This window comes from Ahaetulla prasina, chromosome 4 (assembly GCF_028640845.1).
Source record: "Ahaetulla prasina isolate Xishuangbanna chromosome 4, ASM2864084v1, whole genome shotgun sequence".
In the NCBI taxonomy this organism is placed as follows: domain Eukaryota; kingdom Metazoa; phylum Chordata; class Lepidosauria; order Squamata; family Colubridae; genus Ahaetulla; species Ahaetulla prasina.
Genome location: NC_080542.1, coordinates 126,107,292 through 126,128,531, shown reverse-complemented (window position 1 = coordinate 126,128,531; position 21,240 = coordinate 126,107,292). Strand labels below are relative to the sequence as shown.

At 41.3% G+C, this 21,240-nt stretch overlaps 1 protein-coding gene across 3 annotated transcripts in view; it reads left to right on the top strand.

Moving 5' to 3' along the window:
- Positions 1 to 546: 546 nt before the first annotated feature.
- Positions 547 to 21,240, top strand: part of ABI1 (abl interactor 1) — a 106,886-nt gene continuing 86,192 nt past the window's right edge. For 2 of the 3 annotated variants that reach the window (XM_058183093.1, XM_058183091.1), the window contains exon 1: positions 548 to 856. In XM_058183093.1, coding sequence (XP_058039076.1) covers positions 740 to 856 — 117 coding nt within the window. In that variant the 5' untranslated portion in view covers positions 548 to 739. Of the gene's footprint in view, positions 857 to 21,240 lie in introns of all 3 variants that reach the window. The other variant, XM_058183092.1, reaches the window with a different exon arrangement.

The following is a 21,240-nucleotide window of genomic DNA, read 5'->3' as shown; positions in this document are numbered from 1 at the left end:
GAATAACTTTATTGTCACTTTGAATGTACACTAATCGGCATACGTTAAAATTAAATTTCGTTGCATACGGCTCTCACAGGGTCCCTACCTGTGAGAGGTATACTACATAAGCATGACAAAATAAACAAATACAAAATTATGCATATATAAAACCCACATATATTATATGACACGAAGAAACAACGTATATTATATGACACGAAGAATAGTCTAGTTTGGCTGTATACATACATACACCATAATGAAGCACCACCCTTGCTCCTATTCCCTAGCAAGCAGCATTCGCTGGAGAAAAGTGCTGCATTAAAAAAAAAAAAAAGAACGCCTTTACTGAGACGCCTTTTGCCTTCCGAAGCGCAATTCGGAACGAGCGCCGGAAAAGCGGCAAGAGGCTTCCCAAGCTACGGGGCGTGACTACATCTCCCGACGTACCGCGCGGCTGCCTCTTCCGGGCGAAGCAGGAGGGGAGGGGGGGAGTAGAAGTAGGCGGGCTCCTGAAAGAGGGAGGGAGGGAGAGTGAGAAGGAGGGAGGGACGAAGGAAGGAAGGAAGGAAGGAAGGTAGGCAGGCAGGCAAGGGAAGGGAAGGGTCGCGAGCGAGCGAGCGGGTGGGTGGAGAAAGCGGAGCCTCCGAGGCGAGAGCCAGGCGAGCAGGGTTCCCACAATAGCAGGCAGGTCGTGAGCCGGTGGCGCTCCCGCGGTCTCTTGAACGCCGGAGAGAGCAATGCGGAAAGGTGGAAAATGGCAGAGCTGCAAATGTTACTAGAAGAGGAAATCCCTTCGGGCAAGCGGGCTTTGGTGGAGAGCTACCAGAACCTCACCAGGGTTGCGGACTACTGTGAAAACAACTACATCCAGGTAAGAGGCCGGGCAGCAGGGTGGCAGCGGCTCCGAGGAGCCCCTTCCTCCCTTTTAACGGGCAGCGGGGATGGGAAGGAGCCCCTTGCCTTCCGCACTTACAATTGCAGGAAGCAGGCACCGACCGTGGCATTTTGGGGGGGGGGATGATGTGGCTCGCAGTTCTCCTCCTACCTCCCCAAGTCCCACGCTTCCTTGGGGTTTTTGCTTTAAACTTTTAACCAAAGAGAGCTCTTCCCCACTTCCTCCTCCTCCTCCTCCTCCTCCTCCTCGCCCTGAAACCCAACTCCACCTTAGTCGCTCTGCTGTTTGCAAAGGAAGGGAAATGGGGGAGAGGAGTTACTGTATTTCATCACTTCGGAGCCGAGGGTGTGCCACCTAATAGGTGTTTACTGTAAGGCAGGCTCGGCAGACTTCTGTAGGGTTGTGCTTCGTTTGAATGGGGTGTGTGTCGAGGGGGATGAGCTGCTCTTCCCAAGCCGCTGTCTTCCAGCAATGTCTGGCGGTCACTGCCATCCTTCTCGGCAGCCAGATTGGGGCGGAGGGTGGTTCTCTTCCAGCACAGCTGGTGGGCACCAGAAAATGGGGAGAGGGAGGTCCATCCAGAGGCAGAAATAGTTCATGGATTTAATAAGGCTTCTTATTCTCGGGCCAGTTTCCTCCTCCTCTCACGCCTTCTCATTAGTTACTCTTTGCCCTCCTGATAATATCTTACTGATCATGTGTGCAGGTTGCAAAACATGCATTAAAATAATGCTTTTTAGTGCATTAGAAAAGCAGAATTCCAACTGGATACAGAGAATAATTGCATGTTCTTAAAGGGTGCTGGGGCCTGAATAGTGGCCAGATTTGTTCCTCCTGTTTTTTTTCAAATATGTCAGTGGGGTTGTGGGAAAAGACTCTCATGTAAATAGTGAATAATCATTTGGCTTGCTCATCTGGCAGGATGAATAAATCCTGGTAGGAACGGGAAGCAAAGGAACTGGAGCAAAAGCCTTCTTGCACTTAGGCATGCTTATGGATGCAGCCACTCTTATAAATAACTTAGGGTAATGTAATCATGTGAGTCAATTCTATATGGATATTTAATGTTTTGACATATAAATCTTACTGAGCTAAATGAATTACATTCCTGCATGATATTAAATTGTTGAAATAATCAGCTGGAAAAAGAAGTAAACTGCAGCTGGGCAGCCAATCAAATAGAAAGCTATTTCTATTATGTCATGATGCTATCTAAACAGGTAACTTTAGGTATTAAGCATTTTAGAGCAATATTTTTAGATTTTGTGGGAGAGAATTCCTTATGGCTGAATGCTGTATTTATTTAAAATAAATACTTTAAATTTTTAGTTCCAATCACTCTCCAATTCACTTCTTCAATGACTATTATCACTGATCTTCCTTTAAAAATATCATAAGGATATGTGGTATAGTTTTAAAGCAAGATATTTAATCAGATGATACAATCTAGGTGTTAAAATATAGCCCTATTTTGTACATTCCTGATGGAGGGCAGTACATTTTGGAAAATGTAACAGCAATTTAACAATTCTGAATATATTTTAGGTAGAAAAAAGTAACATGGGATCTGTTGCATGCTTCCTTACGTTCCAGAAATATTTTTTATCATGCTCATTGCCCATATTATTTATGTTCTCTAATAATATTTACAAATAAAGTTGTATATTGTTTGAACTGCTCATTCTTCTCTACTTTTTCAAATACTGTGTAGCATTCTGGGGATAATATGACTATCTCATTATCCCTTGCATTGCGTTCAATTGATATGCTGTTCTGAATCTATTTAACATTTTCGTTGCTAATTTAAGAGCTTGTAAAGGTCTGTTATGTTTTAAATATTGATAATGCCCCAATTGTATTTTTAAAAAAGTATGCCAAATGATTCTACTTTTTTGAAAAGCAAATCCTATACATGGTTCTTGGATATGCCCTTCGGATGGATAGATCTGTGTTGCCTTTCTCTTCAGCCAACCTCTGATACCAAAATGTGCAGAGTTAAGTGAAAATCATGAAAAACAGGTAGAGGCCATCAGCATAATTATATACATGTGCCTTTGGGAAGGTGAAGGTTGAAAAAAAAACCCTGCTCCTGAGATGGTTAGTTCAAACTTGTGTTTAAATAAATGAGATTTAGTCTAGGGATCTAATCCTTAATTGTCGAGTGCAGAATACAGGTTTATTTATGGAGTGGTTCCCCTTCTGTAGGTATGTATACATATATGATATGCCTGTATTCATTCCCTGATAAGAAGATGGGAAAAATCCGGTGAATTTGTATTAATATAAAAGTAGCTTTAAAATATGTGATAAGATATAATAACCAAAAGAATTGACTATGAATGACTGTTTTGGATATGACACAGCAGATTTTAACATTTTCTTAAATGCACTAGTAACATCCAAAGATGATCTTCTATACAAAATACATTGAGACCTACACGGTACAGGCTACATGACATAAAACAAGGTCATTGATCTTAAGAGTGCAGTAGAGAATTAATTAAAATCTCAGTTCCAGTATGATTTTGTTGATCTTAGCCTGTTTCTCTACTTGAGTGCATGAATATCATTGGAACAAATCTTGAAGGATTGCATGGATGAAAAATGTGGAGCGTTGATGAAAAATGTACTGTAAACAATGCTAGAAATTCGGGGGGGAAATCTGATATAAATGGACAGAGCAAGTTGGAAAATAGGACAACTGGTCTGAGGTAAATAAAATTATTTTTGGATAAATAAGATGCAAATCCATTGTAGTTTACAGAGTAACATAACATGTAATTGGTATTTTTGTTTTTCCCCCCAGAAAGAATTCACAATGTATCACAGGCCTTTTTAATAACTATTGGTTTGTGTAATCTTGAAGTCTCCACCTTTTTAAAACTTCAGTTTTTAATATGGAAACATAGTAACATGTTTTGAACCCATCAGTGCAATAAAGCTAGAATAAATCATATACACTATCTAATGTGAAAAAAGTTTGAGAGAAAGCTACCTCTAGATGGGTAAAAGGATTTAGATTAGACATCAGTTGTAATATAAAACTTGTCTTCATTCAAGTAAATACAGAGATGCTATTTATTTATTTATTTATTTATTTATTTATTTATTTATTTATTTATTTATTTATTTATTTATTTATTTATTAATCATACTTTTATACTGCCCTTCTCTGAAGACTCAGGCCGGTTTACAGCCAAAATAAAAATTGTACAAAAAGAAACAAGTTAAGAACATTATTTAAAAATCTGATTCTAAAAATTGGCCTCATAATTTAAAACTAATAAAATATAAAATAGACCCTAATAAAACCACCCCTATTAAAATTAGGCCAACCCTGCCCGTTGGAATAAAAGAGTCTTAAGCTGGCGCTTAAAGGTCCGGAGGTCGGGGAGTTGGCGTAGCCCCAGAGGTAACTCATTCCACAGGGCAGGAGCCCCCACAGAGAAAGCCCTCCCCCTGGGAGCCGCCAGTCAGCATTGTTTGGCCAATGGCACCCTGAGGAGGCCCTCCCTGTGGGAGCGCACAGGTCGATGGGAGGCTGTCAGTGGCAGTAAGCGGTCCCGTAAGTAACCCGGTCCCAAGCCATGGAGCGCTTTAAAGGTGAGAACCAGCACCTTGAACTGCACCCGGAAGACCACTGGTAACCAGCATGCTTTGACTTGCCAGCATGCTTATGTTGGTAATTTAGCACGAATTCATATTACAACTTTCAGGGCAATTTTCTTTTTTAGCTTAACTTAGATATTATTTAAAATGTATGCAATTCCTACAAGGATTCTGAAACACTGGTGACAAATAGATTTGTTGTAAAGTCTTCTTACAAATGTAATCAGATTTGTAGTAAATACCATAATATTTTACACTCTTTACAGTTGAATACATAACTTTCCATTTTTGTAAATCTACATTGATTCAGCCAAACTTAAAATACAGCCTGAATATTGTTCTATGAAGAAGTGTTGCTTTTCCTGTTCAAAGTGCATTGAAGTTTACCCAAGAATTTGTGGATAACAGCTCAACTCTAGAACTGGCATTATCTATCTAAACCGCTCTTCATATATATATATATTTACAATGGTAAGAGTTAAATAAATTGCTGCTGTGACATTTTCTTGCTCCACCCAAATAAAGCTGCTGATACAAATGCTTCAAAAAAGGCGAGGTTACTTTTGGTTTTACTCATGGGACATATGACAAATACAGTGGTGAGGTAACTGCAACATGTTTCAACCTGTTAATGTGTGTTTGGTTTCTCCCCCCAACCTCATGTATTTGATACAATTTGTGGTGAACCTGTGTGGTATTACATACTGTTTTCATGTGCTGTGTTCTAATACAGAATGCATGTGCTGTATTTCAATTTGGAATCCTTTTTTTTTTTTTGTGCTTTAAAAATGCACATGACTTGAAAATAAAATGTGAATTAAAAAACAACAACTTTGCTTTGGCTAAGTTGTACAAGAAATCAGTGGCATTTTTAGGGTAATACTTAATTTTGATGCTTTACAAGGGTTTAGTCTAACTCAGTATAAGGTGACAAATGAGTTGATAATACTGATTTGATTTTCCCTGAATTACAGGACAAGCTGGAAGAAGCCATCTGTTCCACTGTTAGACTAGCATAGAAGATTGTGTTTCCAGGGGATTAATTTGGTGGTAGTGGCAATGTCTATGTTGATGCTGTATTAGAGAATTTAACACGCAAGGCAGTAGGACTATGTAAAGTGTGCATGCTGGGATTTGGAAAGTTATCAGGATTATACATATATAGTTTTAAAGGATGTTCAATCCATACAGTATTTGTATCCCAATGTACATGTAAATATATATCCCCAGAGAAAATACTATAAAAAAAATTAAGAGGCAGGATGTAAAAAGTAATCTAAAGATCCTAGAATAAATGCCTTCAGAATATTTATAAAATGGTTTTGACTTTTGCTAGAAGTTATTTGATTGCAGTCAATTCACACATTAACACAGGTGTGTAAGTTCAAACACATATATAAATGTAACAAACATGAGACTGTGGTTTTTTTTTATAATTCTTAAATTGTTGGATATGGGGTTTGGCACAATATGAACATCTGTTCTTTTGTCTTGCATTTCTGGATTGGCAAGACACTTGGGCATGGCACAATCAGGAATAAGCAAAGATTCATTGTTTAAATGCAACATAACAGGGTTAGTATAAGTCAGTATTTATTAACAGATCTCAAACAGTATTTCATTTGGGGTTTGCTCCTTGTCCCAAAATCTTCAGGAGTTGATTTAAACATTTTAACGTACACAGTATTGAAATTCTTTATGAAAAATATGTGGTCACTGGATGATCTTGGTTAATATGTGCGCATGTCCAAGATGGCGGCCGCACCGCTGAACAGCTGATGCGGCGGCGGGCCTATTTCGGGCCAGACCGGGTGGGGGGGGGTCTTTTTGACAGCTTGGACCCCCCGCCCGGGTAGAGGAGAGTGCGGTGAGTTGGAGGATGGGCAAACTGAGGCGGGGCGTCTCCGGGTTCCCTTAGGAGGAGTCCCGAGCTCTCCTCCGGGCGGTGCGGCCGACGATGGCGCGGCGGCGGCGGCCGGCCTTTTCCAGCGGCCGGGCCTTTTCCAGCGACGGCGGCGGCCCGGCCTTTTCCAGCGGCCGGGCCTTTTCCAGCGGCGCCAGCGGTCCGGCCTTCTCCAGGCTGGGCGGCAGCGGCCCGGCTTTTCCAGCGACGGCGGCGGCGGTGGCAGCCGGTTTTTTCCGGCGGTTTTCCGGCGGCGGTGGTCGGCGGCCTGGCCTGGCCCTGCTTCGGGAGGGGCTTAGAACCTCTCTCCCCTTTGTTACCCCTCGTCTGTGGTGCCGGTGGTGTGAGCAGCCTGGCCTTTTCCAACAATGGCGGCGGCCGAGTTCTTCAGTGGCGGCGGCCTGGCCTGGAGGCTCCTTCCCCCCGGCAGTGGCGGTGGCGGTGGCGGCGGTGGCGGCCTGGCTGGACCGGCTTGGCCAGGGCCTAGCCTGTTGGTGGTTGACTGGGTCCGGCGAACCGTGGCTTGACCCAGCAAACCCGACGGGTGAGTGGCCTATTCCAGCTGGAGGCCTGGCTTGGCGGCCACGAAGAGGCCCGATGGTCGCCTTCTTTGTCATCTTGAAGGTTGTCCACGGGTCCAGGGGACGCCCTCGCTACCATCTAGAGGACGTCTATGGACCGTCTATGGGGGCTTTTTTGAATCCTTTGCCCCCCCCCCGGATTTGGAGAGAGATGCCTCGTCGGTAGGGGATCTTTTGAAGACCTTTGGTCCCCAACAGGGGGAATTGAGGATTGTCCTGGACAATCCTAGCCTGTCTATTGTAGGACTATATCCTCTCTCTCCCCCCCCGCGCCCATAGACCACCCCTCGGGACTGGAGATGAGGGGTTGGAGCTCTGACTGAATCATGGCGGTTTGTTCATCTACCGCCCAAGACCTATATCCCGGCTGTCTTCTACTCGGAACTACTGGCGTCAATTTCCATCTTGACAGGTCCAGGATGGGTCTGTTCGCGGACTTTTATCATGCGGACATTTACAGCGGCTGACCTTCTTGCCCTCGAGACTCCCTCTCTCATGGTCTGGCCCCCACATTATCGAGGGCCCATCTTGAGGACGGGTTTTGGAACCCCGAGAGATGGCATGCCAAAAATAGGAGACTCAGGGGATTTTTAGTTAATTATTTTAATAGGGTTCTTAAGGGGAATTTTAATGGGACTTTTAAGGGAGGTGGGAACTGACGGGTCTGGGTTGGAGGGGGAGGGTAGTGTTGGGTGGGGGTGGGAGGGTTAGGGTGGGTGAGGGGGGTAGCCCGTCGGGAGGGAAACCAGTTCCAGCGCATGCTCGTGGCGACTATCAATTGGGTTCGGAGGTTATGGGGGGGGAGTGTGTTCCTTTATGTGAGGGTGAGTCTATTTGCACGGTAAGTGGGAGGGGCAGATATGGCGGAAGGGGGGGATCGTATCGACATAGGGGGTCACGCGTTCGATGTCTGCAGGCGATCGCGTGCCCCGATCCCCCTGACTTCTCCCGTTCCCCGGATGGCCAAGACCCTCAGAGCCTGGGCCTTCGTCTGATGTTATGCAACGCACGGTCCGTGGCCAATAAGGCCCCCCTAATACATGATCTGATTCAGGGGGGTGCCGCGGATATTATAGGCGTTACGGAGACCTGGTTGGGCACTGAAGGGGGTGTGCCCCTGGTCGAGATGTGCCCACCGGGTTTCCGTGCATTCCATCAGCCGAGGGCCCAGGGTAGGGGTGGAGGGGTGGCGGTTGCTATTAAAGAGAGTCTAGAGCCGAGGGAGACCACTGTACCTCAGGTTGCCGGGTGTGAATCCCTCTTTGTGAGGTGGGGTCATAGATGTCAGATGGGCTTGCTGGTCGCGTACCTGGCTCCTTGCTGCGTGACAGCTGCCCTGCCCGAGCTCCTGGAGGTGCTTGCCGGGGTGGCAGTGGAGACCCCCAGACTTTTAGTCATGGGGGACTTTAACTTGCCATCTGCCGGCTCGTCATCGACGGTAGCTCGGGAGTTCCTGGCCTCCATGACGGCCTTGGACCTGACTCAAGTAGTGGATGGCCCCACTCACATCGGGGGAGGCACACTGGACCTGATTTTTGTCTCTGGTCAGTGGTTGAGAGATCTGGACTTAAAGGAAATAGTCATTGAACCTTTGTCATGGTCAGATCACTCTCTCCTTCGCCTGGACTTTCTGACCGCTACCCAACACCGCAGGGAGACGGAACCATTACGGTGGTACCGTCCCAGGCGCCTGATGGACCCAGAGAGGTTTCGGACGGAGCTTGGGCCACTTCCTGAGGGTCTGGCTCACGGCACGGCAGAGGAACTAGCTGCAGCCTGGGAACGGGCTGCGGCTGGGGCTTTAGACCGTGTCGTGCCTTTGCGGCCTCTGACCCGGCGCAGACCCCAACCGGCTCCTTGGTCCCCCGAGGAGCGGAGGGGGATGAAACGCCGGAGAAGACGCCTAGAGAGTTCCTGGAGGTCCAGCCGTTCAGAGGCTGATCGGACACTAGTTAGATCCTATACTAGGACCTACCTAGTGGCACTGAGGGAAGCGAGGCGTTCTCGCCTCCTCCCTCATTGCGCCGGCAGATAACCGCCCAGCTGCCCTGTTTGGTGACCCGCTCCTCCTTCACCAGGGGAGGGGAATGACCCGTTGCGGGGACGTGCTGAGGAGTTTAACGGTTATCTATACGATAAAATCGTTCAGCTTAGGGACGGTCTGGACCAAAATTGTGGCGATTCAGACGAGGTATCTGAGAGCGGTCTTGGTGATGTTGTGTGGGATGAGTTTGACCCTGTGACTCCCGAGGACATGGACAGGTTGCTGGGTAGATTGAATGCCACCACGTGTTTACTGGACCCGTGCCCCTCCTGGCTGGTGCTGGCCACTCAGGAGGTGACACGAGGCTGGCTCCAGGGATTACGAGCGCTTCCTTGTTGGAGGAGTCTTTCCGGCCGCCTTGAAAGAGGCGGTGGTGAGGCCCTCCTCAAGAAGCCTTCCTGACCCGCTGTTTTAGGTAATTATCGTCCGGTCTCCAACCCGCTCGCGAAGGTTGTAGAGAGTATGGTGGCATATCAGTTTCCCCTGCACCTGGAGGAAACTGTCTATCTGGACCTGCTCCAGTCCGGCTTCCGACCCGTTACAGCACTGAGACGGCTTTGGTCGCGTTGGTGGATGATCTCTGGAGGCCAGGGATAGGGGTTATTCCTCTGCCCTGGTCCTATTAGACCTCTCAGCGGCTTTTGATACCATCGACCATGGTATCCTGCTGCGCCGGTTGGGGGTTGGGAGTGGGAGGCACCGTTTATCGGTGGTTCTCCTCCTATCTCTCCGACCGTCGCAGACGGTGTTGACGGGCAGAGGTCACCCCGCGCGCCTCACTTGTGGGGTGCCGCAGGGCCGATTCTCTCGCCTTCTGTTCAACATCTATATGAAGCCGCTGGGTGAGATCATCAGTGGCTTTGGTGTGAGGTACCAGCTGTACGCTGATGACACCCAGCTGTACTTTTCCACACCGGGCCACCCCAATGAAGCTATCAAGTGCTGTCCCGGTGTTTGGAAGCCGACGGGTCTGGATGGGGAGAAACAGGCTCAAGCTCAATCCTCCAAGACGGAGTGGCTGTGGATGCCGGCATCCCGGTACAGTCAGCTGAGTCCGCGGCTGACTGTCGGGAGCGAGTCATTGGCCCCGATGGAGAGGGTGCGTAATTTGGGCGTTCTCCTGGATGCACGGCTGTCTTTTGAAGATCATTTGACGGCCGTCTCCAGGAGAGCTTTCCACCAGGTTCGCCTGGTGCGCCAGTTGCGCCCCTTTCTAGACCGGGATGCCTTGTGCACAGTCACTCACGCCCTTGTGACGCCTCGTCTGGACTACTGCAATGCTCTCTACATGGGGCTCCCCCTGAAGGGCATCCGGAGGCTGCAGTTGGTCCAGAATGCAGCTGCGCGGGTGATAGAGGGAGCCCCTCGTGGCTCCCGAGTGACACCTATCCTGCGCAGGCTGCACTGGCTACCTGTGGCCTTCCGGTGCGCTTCAGGGTGTTGGTGAACGTCTTTAAAGCGCCCCATGGCATAGGGCCGGGTTACTTACGGGACCGCCTGCTGCTACCAAATACCTCTCACCGACCCGTGCGCTCTCACAGAGAGGGACTCCTCAGGGTGCCGTCGGCGCGACAATGTCGTCTGGCGACACCCAGGGGACGGGCCTTCTCTGTGGGGGCCCCCGCCCTCTGGAACGAGCTCCCCCCAGGACTTCGTCAACTTCCGGACCTCCGAACCTTTCGCCGCGAGCTCAAAACTTACTTATTTATCTGCGCTGGACTGGGTTAGTTTTTTAAGTTATGGGTTTTTAAATGGGTTTTACTTCCAAATTTTAATTATGGCCAATTTAAATAAGTTTTTTATTAGTATTTTAATTGTATGTATTGTGCATTTTACTTGGCTGTGAACCGCCCTGAGTCCTTTGGGAGAAGGGCGGTATACAAATTTAAATAATAAATAAATAAATAAATAAATAATACTGGAAAGGGTGGGCCTGATTATTAATGGAGATCATCAGAACTATAGGATAGAGTATCCTAAAAAAATGAAACAGGAAAGGACTTCTGTATTTTACAGGAAAATTAAACCTGTAACCTGTAATCCTCAGCAGTTGTCCCTTTTGAAGGATTCTTTATGTTTGTCTTAATGTGTTTATAATGCACATCTAACTTTCATCCTAACTAACCAAAAGAATTTACCTGACACTTGTGTTTGCACTTCCATAATTGTGATACTGTATATTCCTCTGGGAAAGAAAATACAGTTTGGGTTTAGTATCACTAAATCATAGTATAGTTTTACTTAACTCTTATGTGAAACTATGTAATCATTTAGTTTGTAAACAACATTGTTTATCCAGCAGTTTGCTGAATAAAGTATGATTAAACCCTAATGTAGTGCAGTGTATAAAACTTTGGCTCAGAATTTTGGACACAAGCGAAGATAATTTTTTGGAACTGAAGTAGTTTTTTTCCTCTTAATTAATCACGAATTTGATCATCCACTTTTTACCAAATTCTGAAAGATTCTTTTGACATACTGAGTTCAGATAGGTGTGTTTAAAATCAGTGGGTAAATTTATTTCTGAGAAGTCTAAATTGAACATCTCTAACATATAAAGAGATATTTATGTACAAATCTTTTGGACTGGAATCCTTTTTGTATCTTAGGTTGCTGAAGCTGAATAATACCGTATTGTACTAGAAAGTAACTATCAGTCAAACTATGTAAAATAAACAACAACTAAGGCTTCAAGATAGTAGTATCCTTTAAATCTGATATGTACGGATTACCTGAAAAGGCTTATCTGAGATGAGGGAAAAGGGAATGCTAGTAGAAAATATTAGAAAGATACCAATGGGGTTCAAAGACAGTATATTTATTTAAAGAAACCAAGTGTGTTTCAGATATAGGACTGTATGAGGAACTGAATATAAATAAAAGGAAACTAATGCAAATGCGGTGAGGATTTCAGGGTCTCAATAACGATGGGGGAGTTTATAGAGCTAAGTTATTATAAACTGTCATAAATTTTCAGAATCTTGTGAGACACAGATTTCTTGGCTGCTACATTTCTGCTATAAATAAAAAGGTAGAGTTTTTGTGTGTGATTTAAATTTTCTGTAACACACTGACCCTTACTGATACACTGTATATCTAGTCATACATTATTTCTTGCTGGAAAAATACCAGTTTGGAATCATGGGAAGAGACTCCCTAATTAGGGCTAGCAAAAGGAGACTTGCTGTACTTGTTTACTATGTCCTATCCCCTAATTTTTGCAATTTGATATCTTGAAGTGTAAATTAATCTTGGATCCAATAGTGATTCTTCCCTCCAAATCACAGTCTAGTAACTTGGCAGGTTGGGGTGGGGGTGAATAACTTTTTGCTTTACAGTTATGGGAGGAAATCTGGTTCATTTATATGTTGGCTTGTTCTAATTACATTGGCCAGCTCCTCAAATGTTTTCTAATTACATTGGCCAGCTCCACATACTGTTGAATAGCAGGGGAAAGAGCTGGGTTCATATAGCATATTAAACTGGAAGAAAACAAGGTTGGTCATAGTTTGCTTAATTGCTAAATGCTACCATGCTTCCCCCAAAATAAGACCTCCCTGGATAATAATCCCTCCCCTTAAAAATAAGTCTTCCCTGAAAATATTTAAACGCATGTGCATGTACAGCTGGTCCCCACCATTTCCTCTGGTTAGGGTTAGGGAGACAGAGCTGGAAATCAGGTAAGACAGCAAGAGGATCTCCATTTTGCTCCATGCACCCTAAAATAATAAGACTTCCGCGAAAATAAGCCCAAGTGCTTATTTTGGAGTTCAAAAAAAATGTAAGACAGGGTCTTATTTTCGGGGAAACACAGGTATTAGTGATGAGATTCAAATATTAAGTCATGATTTGCTCTACTACACTTTATTGAATAAATCACAATTGCCAAAATGTAAGCCATAACAATAATAAAATAACAAATGGTTATTATCTTTAGATGGTCTATAATATTCCATTTGTAATTTAATAATTTTAGGAATATAGTTTGAAAGTAGTTGTTTTTGAATTTTATAATCAAATACATTGTTGTTTTAATGCTTTACAATTTGTCTAAGGAAAATAAACTAATTAGACATCGTCTTTGTTTGCAAATTCAGTTGGGTTAAAATAACAAAATGGTTCTAACTGATATTCTGAAAAGTGTTTCTTAAAATTACATATTAAATAACCACTGGAGTCTACTAATTAAGTAATATTGTTGATGATATATTAAAAGGTATAATTCAGAAACAAATAATGGGTTCATGAATAAAAGAAAGGTGTAGTAAATGATGATTACAGTAAATAAATGTTGAAATAAATGTTTGAAGTGTGTAATTTATGTATTTTGGAAAAGGAAATATTTTCTACTAATCAAAGGATGCACAATCTATGTTGCAATGACAGATTTTGTGATACAATAAAATATTTTGAGTTCTCAGGTCAGTGAGATGGACTGTGAATTCAATAAAAAAATAAACTAAAATATTTTATATTGTTTATATTATTGCAGTGAATTCATTTGTAAGCCAGTGACTATTTATGAATATAAAATATAAGACTTCCTTCCTTCCTTCCTTCCTTCCTTCCTTCCTTCCTTCCTTCCTTCCTTCCTTCCTTCCTTCCTTCCTTCTTTCTTTGTTTCTTTGTCTGTATTTTCAATTTGTATTTTTATTTGAATTTTTTTTCTTTAAGATTAAATAAAATCTTATTGATTGCCCTTTAAATAAAATATATAAATATTAAGTAGTATTTTTTAAACCATGGTTTTCATCATCCTGTTTTATTTTATTTTTAAAGTTCCACATTCTTTAAGGTTGTATCATGTCAGTCCTAAATTAATTTTTGTTATGGTCTAAAGAAAAATATTTATACCAAACTGTCTTGGATAATGTATTAGAATGCACATCCTGTTTACAGAAATCCGTTGCAGACATTTTATTTTGGGAAAGCATTTTTTCATTCTGCTCTTTAGCCAAGAGTTTCCCAGAGTGGCTTACATTCAATCAATAAAGTAAGGCAGTCTCTTAAAGTAAGACACATATTTAAAAGTCTAAAATATGTGATGCAAAAAGGGAAAAAATGGGAAAAATAGCAGAAAAAAAGCATATTAGGGCAAGCTTATGTAATTGTAGATCTCTGTATCTTCTTTGTTTTTGTAGCATATGATTAATTTGGTTAGTATCTGGGAAATTTTCCATACATTATGTTCTAAATAGGAAAAATGTTCAAATGTAATTCAGATAGTCCTTGACAGTTTATTTAGTGACCGTTCAAAGTTACAACAGCATTGAAAAAAGTGACTTATGGCCATTTTTCACCCTTACAACCATTGTAGCATTCCCATGGTCACATGATTTACATTCGGATGCTTGACAACTGGTTCACATTTATGACGGTTATAGTGTCCCAGGGTCATGTGATTCCCTTTTGCAACTTTCTGAAAAGCAAAGCCAGTGGGGAAAGCCAGATTAACAACCAGGTTACTAATTTAGCAATTACAGTGAGTCACTTAACAAATGTGGCAAGAAAATTCATGAAATGGGGCAAAACTCAACAAATTTCTCACTTAGCAATGTTAATTCTGGGCTGAGTTGTGGTTGTAAGTCAAGGACTGCCTGTACCCATTACCAGCCAAAGAAGTCTTCTGTAAACCTAATAAATTTGCTGATTTTCTTCCGGTAGTGAAGTTGTCCTGCCTGAAGTTGGATGATGTTACTTTTGAACAACTGTAGCTAAAATATTTGTAATACAAAAGTATATGAAACAGGAACGTAGAATCAGAAATTCAATTTAATAGTATTGCATGTGCATTCTGATTAAAGTGTAAGATGGATTAGATCATGTGTCTTTGAGGCCAAACTGGATCTGGAAGTGAGAGGTATGTAAGCTTAGAAGTTTTGGTTCCCATGATGATATTACGAGAAAAAAAATCCTACAAAGTTCTCTGAAACTGCCACCTGATCATGTAAAATTCAGAACTTTTTGTAACCGCACATTTGTATGCAAGGATTCCCTTTTGTTGGTCTGATCCCCTTGGATTCAGTGCAGTGCAGTACAGTGGGAGGACTTGTAGTGGTTTGATGAGTGGGATATTTCAAAGGTATTAAATATTTAATACCATCTTCATGCAGTAGATTTCCTATGAACTGATGTTTGTATTTAGCACATCTTCAGTCTTGTATATCCCCTTTTTGTATCAATGACTGCTCTGTCACCAGTTTGAAAGAGTAATTTATTAAGGGTACATCTGTCTCAGCTTGTTTTTAAAAGATCTATGTGTGGAAAGACTAATCTGTACCCCATCTCTTATCTCTTAGCAGATAATTACTGTTTTGTTGATGTGATGATTTCTTTGTGAGACTTGGTGTTGTTGCTCCTGAATCACTGCTTTCTTCCTGACTTGTAGAGATGTCAAATTTTCTGAAATTTTGAAACTATTAAGGAAAAAAATGGAAATTTGGACAAATGGAAATAGTTATCAATACCCCTCTCCCCCAGGTAGAACGCGGGACAATGGGTGAACAGCAAAATGTGATTTTTGAGTGCAAGAATCTCTTCAAACATATGCTTTTTCCTGGGACTGTCCAGATCTCTGTACTGTGCTTTATACACATGGGTTTTTTTCCTCCATTAAATTTTTTTTAAAAAAAAATACCATATATACTTGCAGATAAATGGAGAATTATCTGCAATTAATCCCAAAATTTGGCTTTAGCGTATCTTTGGACGGGCTTATCCCCAAGTATATACAGTATACTTATGACCATAATTGCTACCTGAACTTCCATCACTAAGCTCTTCATTAAGGGAGGCACATCCAATTTTATGACCTATTTTGCTGTGGCCATTTAGTGAATCAGTGTAGTCATTGCAGTCATTAAGTGAATTTGGCTTTTCCCCATTGACATTGTTTGTTGGAAGCTGGTTAGGAACCTTACAAACGGCAGTCTCATGGAATGTTGTAATTCTAAATAAATGCTGGTTGTCAAGTAACCTAAATTTAGATCATGTGACTACAGGGATGCTATAATAGTAACTGGTACAAGTCACTTTTTTCAGCAGCAACATAACTTTGAATGGTTGCTAAATGAATGGTCATAGGTTTGGGACTGCATGTTGTTTTTTAAAAGTAAATTTTGTATATACTTGCATATAAACCTCATCCATGGATAAGCAGACCCTTTTAGTTAAACAAAAATACTTAATACTTTATACAAAAATACTTAATACTTAAATACTTTAAAATACCATGAAAACATGTGCACCCATGGATAAACTGATACAGACCATTTTTCACGGTTTGTTGTTTTCAATTTCTGCAGCTGGGCTTATCCATATATTCACAATGTCTATGAATGCGATTGTTATTGTGTATATCTTTCTTCCAGGACAACGAGGTCAAGTTAAAAAAGAACTCAACCATTAATCTTTAGATAAAAAGTCAACAAGAGGAAGAAAGACCGTGATCAAAAGAGGACTGAATGTTTTCTTCACTTTTGAAAGTATTGGTTTCCCCCCAGAAGGAAATGCATTCTTGTGCTCTTTATTTAAGAGTTATATTTTGTAGTGAGTTCTTGCCATAAGAATTTTAGTAAGTTAATACTGTAACATCAAATTCAAGCTAGTATATTGGTGAAGCGATTTGGGAAACAATATCTGAATTTCATAATATTTTTTTTCTATTTTTCTGGAGGAAACTAAGATTTGGGGAAAATGGGGTTTCCCTCTTTCATTGTTTTCTGCTTTTCCCTCCTGCACATTCACATTGGTGGGTACACTTGGTCATTCTTGCACAAGAATAGTCTGCCTCAGTACGTGTTGTACTGGTTCTACCCGTTTCTGGCAAACTGGTAGCAGCGGTGGCAAGAGGCTCCGCCCACCTGCCTAGACATCATCACGGACCCTCTGTGCATGCGCAGAAGGTTTTGCGCACGCGCAGAAGGTTTTGCGCATGCGCAGAAGATGGCACATGCAAGCAAAGCAAATGCGTACATGCATGCGCTTACATTTGCAAACCGGTAGCAAAGGTAAGTGAATCCCACTACTGAACTGCTTCCATCTAGAAGCGAAGCTACAGTCTCACTGCTGACCTTCCAAAATGTACTTTAGGCCAAATTCTTCCTGAGAGCATTTGAAGAATGAGTGGTCACTATCATACTTCTGAGTCTTTGAGTTGTTATATTATGTATTCTTCTTTGATTAATTAAGTAATATCAGAATTGTTTTCTGAGTCATGCAGTATAGACACAATAAACAATTCTGTTTATTGATTATCTTATATGTCACTTCTATGCCTTTCTCAATAATTTAAGTATTAGGCAAAAATATTTCAAAATTTTCCAGACTTCTAAAGGATGGTAGACTTCTGAAAAGGATAATACTTCTTTTTTAAATATCTGTCTTAAAGAAATATTGCTATGTTTTGAAGCTTTTAAAAAAATACTGTACTTGCATCTTGTTATTTATTAATTCAGCCATTATGATAACATAAATATACAGGGAAGTTCTAGGATATAAATTATGTAAATAAAATACATAATAAATCACATTATATAAAATGCAGGTACATTGCCTACTGAAAGTTACCCAGGCTATCCTATTTGATTGTTATAGTTTGACGGAGTGGCATCATAGATGGCGACTTTCAATATTATTATTATAGCATAGCAATATTACAACAAAGACATTTCTGTCAATTTTTCATACTATCATTTCAATGAAAATAGATTTAATTACTATTTTTGCTTGTTTTATTTGATAGACCAAATAACAGTCTATCCTGGAATATATTAGACAAAACAGCATTCAGACTTTTTTCCTGAAAAATTAAGAGAAAAGCACATGCCTGAATGTCTATGGAAATTCTCAGTTATTCAGGTCATGGTTGTCCCAAAGGTGTTTTTTCAAGGGGCAATTGGAATTTCTGATTTTTCTTTGAAGACCTTTTGCTTCTCTTCCAAGAAGCTTCTTCAGCTTTGACTGGATGGTGGGGAATGGAAGGATTTATATTCCTTGCAGACAGTTGGTCATTTGTATTCTTTTAGCTGGTCGTTAAGGTCACCTGGAGTGTTATCTGTGTCATCAGGGTCATCTAAGTGGTTCAAACTGGGGTGGAGCTTTTTTGGAACTGCTGAAAGGACTGTGTTGTAGATTGAAGATAGATGATGTTGCATCCCTCCCCCTCTGTTGGGAGAGGGCTGTTTAATTTTGACATAGATGGCCTCTTTAACCCTTCTTTCAAACCAGTGATCCTCTTGGTCCAAAATATGGTCTTTGTTGTCTTCAAAAGAGTGGCCCACATTTAAAAGATACAGGCCACTGTTTTCTTCACAGTTTTAATACTATGGTCACAATTTAAATTTTAATACCCTCAAACCATATCAAGCTGCACGTTTCCCCTGAGTACAAAGATGAAAATCCATGTTTAATCACCCAGAAGGAATATTCAGAAATACTTAACTAAGGTAAAAATGAGAGATCTTAATTAAGAATTTTGGATAGATGATATAAGTCAGCTTTCTTAATACTTTTCAGATGAACCACAGCCATATTGGCAAGGGATTATGAACTGTACAGTTCACATTAAGTTGAGAAAATCTCTTATAGCTTCTTTAGCAGGTAGTGTAAAACAGATAAAAGATCTGCAAATACTTCTTTCTTATAGCTGCTTATGACTGGAATGTGAACAAAGTCTGAATAGGAGACATTTGGAAAAGAAATTATATATATATTTTTAAAAAAGATGGCTTCCTAACTCAGTGACTCACACTTAGTCACCAATTTTATTCTTTACTCATATGGAAATTATAGTACTAAGGATTACGCAGAAATGTTGGCAGACCTCACTGGATGAGTGGATGTACTCTGCTCTTCAAGAATTGGCAAGTCTCAAATATGCCTTCTTAATTCTCGAATTCTAATACTGCAATCCTATATTTCTCTGAAATTAACTTAATTGAATATAATGAAATGGAGTAAATAATCGATAGAATGCACAGGATTGCACGTTAGGTTTCTAAGCTACTGCTTACAAAATGGAGGAACAGTTCTACCCTAAAATTAGTTGTTGTTTTGTTTGTGATAATTTTATACTTTTATATGGTTTGCTATGGTCAAACTAAAATACTGCACAGGAAAATATCTTTATTCTTTTTGCACAGTTGTGATTTCATATGACAGAAAACTTGAGAAGTTGAGTCTCAATAGTGCTGTATAATTAACTGCCTATATTCTATAAGAATATGTAATAAAAGCAGGCAGAGCATGTTTCAATCTTTTTATCACCTGGCAGATACAGGAATAACTGCAAAGTTCAGATTACTATCATGTCTAGTGTAGTACAAAGTTTATTTATTATATTTTATCCTTCCTTTATAAGTAACTCAAGGCAGTGAACATTCACAATATTCCTTCCTCTTTTTCCCCACAATAAGAATCCACGAGGGTGAGTTGGGCTGAGACAGAATGACTGACCCAAAATCATCCAACCGGCCTTCATGCCTTAAGTGGACTAAACTTACAGTTTCCTTATTTCTAGATCAGCATTTTAACTACTACACCCGACTGGTTCTTTTATCCTACTGGAGAAAGTGTTGCTTCCTCCAACATTATCCATCTGAATGTATTGAGGTACAATTTCCATAGTTTGGCAAATATAGTCAGCATGCATTATGCAGGCCTGGGATCTATAGTCTACATGGCATACTGGGATGATTGCATTGATATCAGATGAAGCCTTCAGACTAAATATTCCACATAGTTTCAGTTTTTGGTCAAAAATGTAAGACTGTTCTTGGAAGTTGAAAATCATTCCAGAAAGTAATGGAAAACTATTTGCATATTTTTTATCAAGGAAGTTACCAAGACATTGCCAGGACTTAAGCTGAACCCCAAAAGCTTTTATCTTTTAACTTTTAAAAAGAAATCCACAATCTTCTTGACTGAATTATCTCTGGCTGTCTTTCGGAACAATCTTGAATTTGAATCAACATCTTACCTTTTAATGGAGAGATGTAAACCCAGCCTAGGCAAATGGAAAATGTGTCTTTCCTGTTCATTATACACAGCTGCTACATCTGTGGACTTGCTTTTAGAAGTACCCATGACAACCTTGGGGACTTCTCTATTCCAGAAGTAGTCAAAAGACCCTCAGCAGCAGATGTATTGGCTATTCTGAAAAATAGGACTCAGCAGGAGTGAAATGCTCCCGGTTCGGACCGGATTGCGTGATCCGGTAGCAATGGGGGCAGGTAGTTCGGAGAACCGGTAGCAAAAATCCCTGCCCTCCCAACTGCCCACGCCTCGCTGCTCCTATTCTCTATCCCTGAAGCACTCAATGGTGATATAGCTGCAGATGGCCTTAAATGACTGCCACGGCACTTCAAAGGGCCGCACTACAGCTGATCAGAGTTGTAGGCAGCTAGTAGACCAGTGCCCCTATTTTTAAAGAAGGTAGACCAGTGCCTGCCAAAAAAAGGCACTTGGTAGACCGGGGTGTCTCAGTAAAAGGCAATTGGTAGACCGGGGCCTCTATTTTTAAAGAAGGTAGACCGGTGCCTCCCAAGTTTTGTATACTTTATTATTTTTATTATTTATTATTATTGACCATGCCCATTCAGTCATCTGACCACCAAGCCACACTCACCAATTAAGCCACGCCCACAGAACCAGTAGGGAAAATTTTTAGATTTCACCCCTGGGACTCAGCCAACCTTGTGTCCAGTGTTTGCACTTTCTAAATGTCAGTTAATGACAGTGTTTTTAACTCTGCGAATATGAACTCTTGATATGTTGCATAGTAAAAAAAAAAAAGGATTAAATAGACTTTTGCTACAGTGCTTCTTGGAATCCTTCCACTCCTGCATATCTGCAGAGATCAGTTATTTACAGCTATACAAAACCAGCTTCTTTCTCCACTTAGAAATGTGTTCCTCTTGAGTGAATGGATTCTTGAATATTTGTGAAGTATACCTAGTCATGCTCCTAAGAATAATGAGACACTGACTGAATTCACATACTGGGATAAATATGGATTGTTTATTATGTTTTATTGAATAAATTAAAATTTGTTGGCTCATCTAACATACTAAACCAAAAACAGTTTTATTAGCTGAGTTCGTCATGTATTATGGTACAGTTTATAATTTAACTCCCATAAATGCATATTGTTTTATTATTTGGTCTTTAGACTTAACTTTTTCTTAAATTGGTGAAGGATTTTTTTAATATATTGTATTTTACT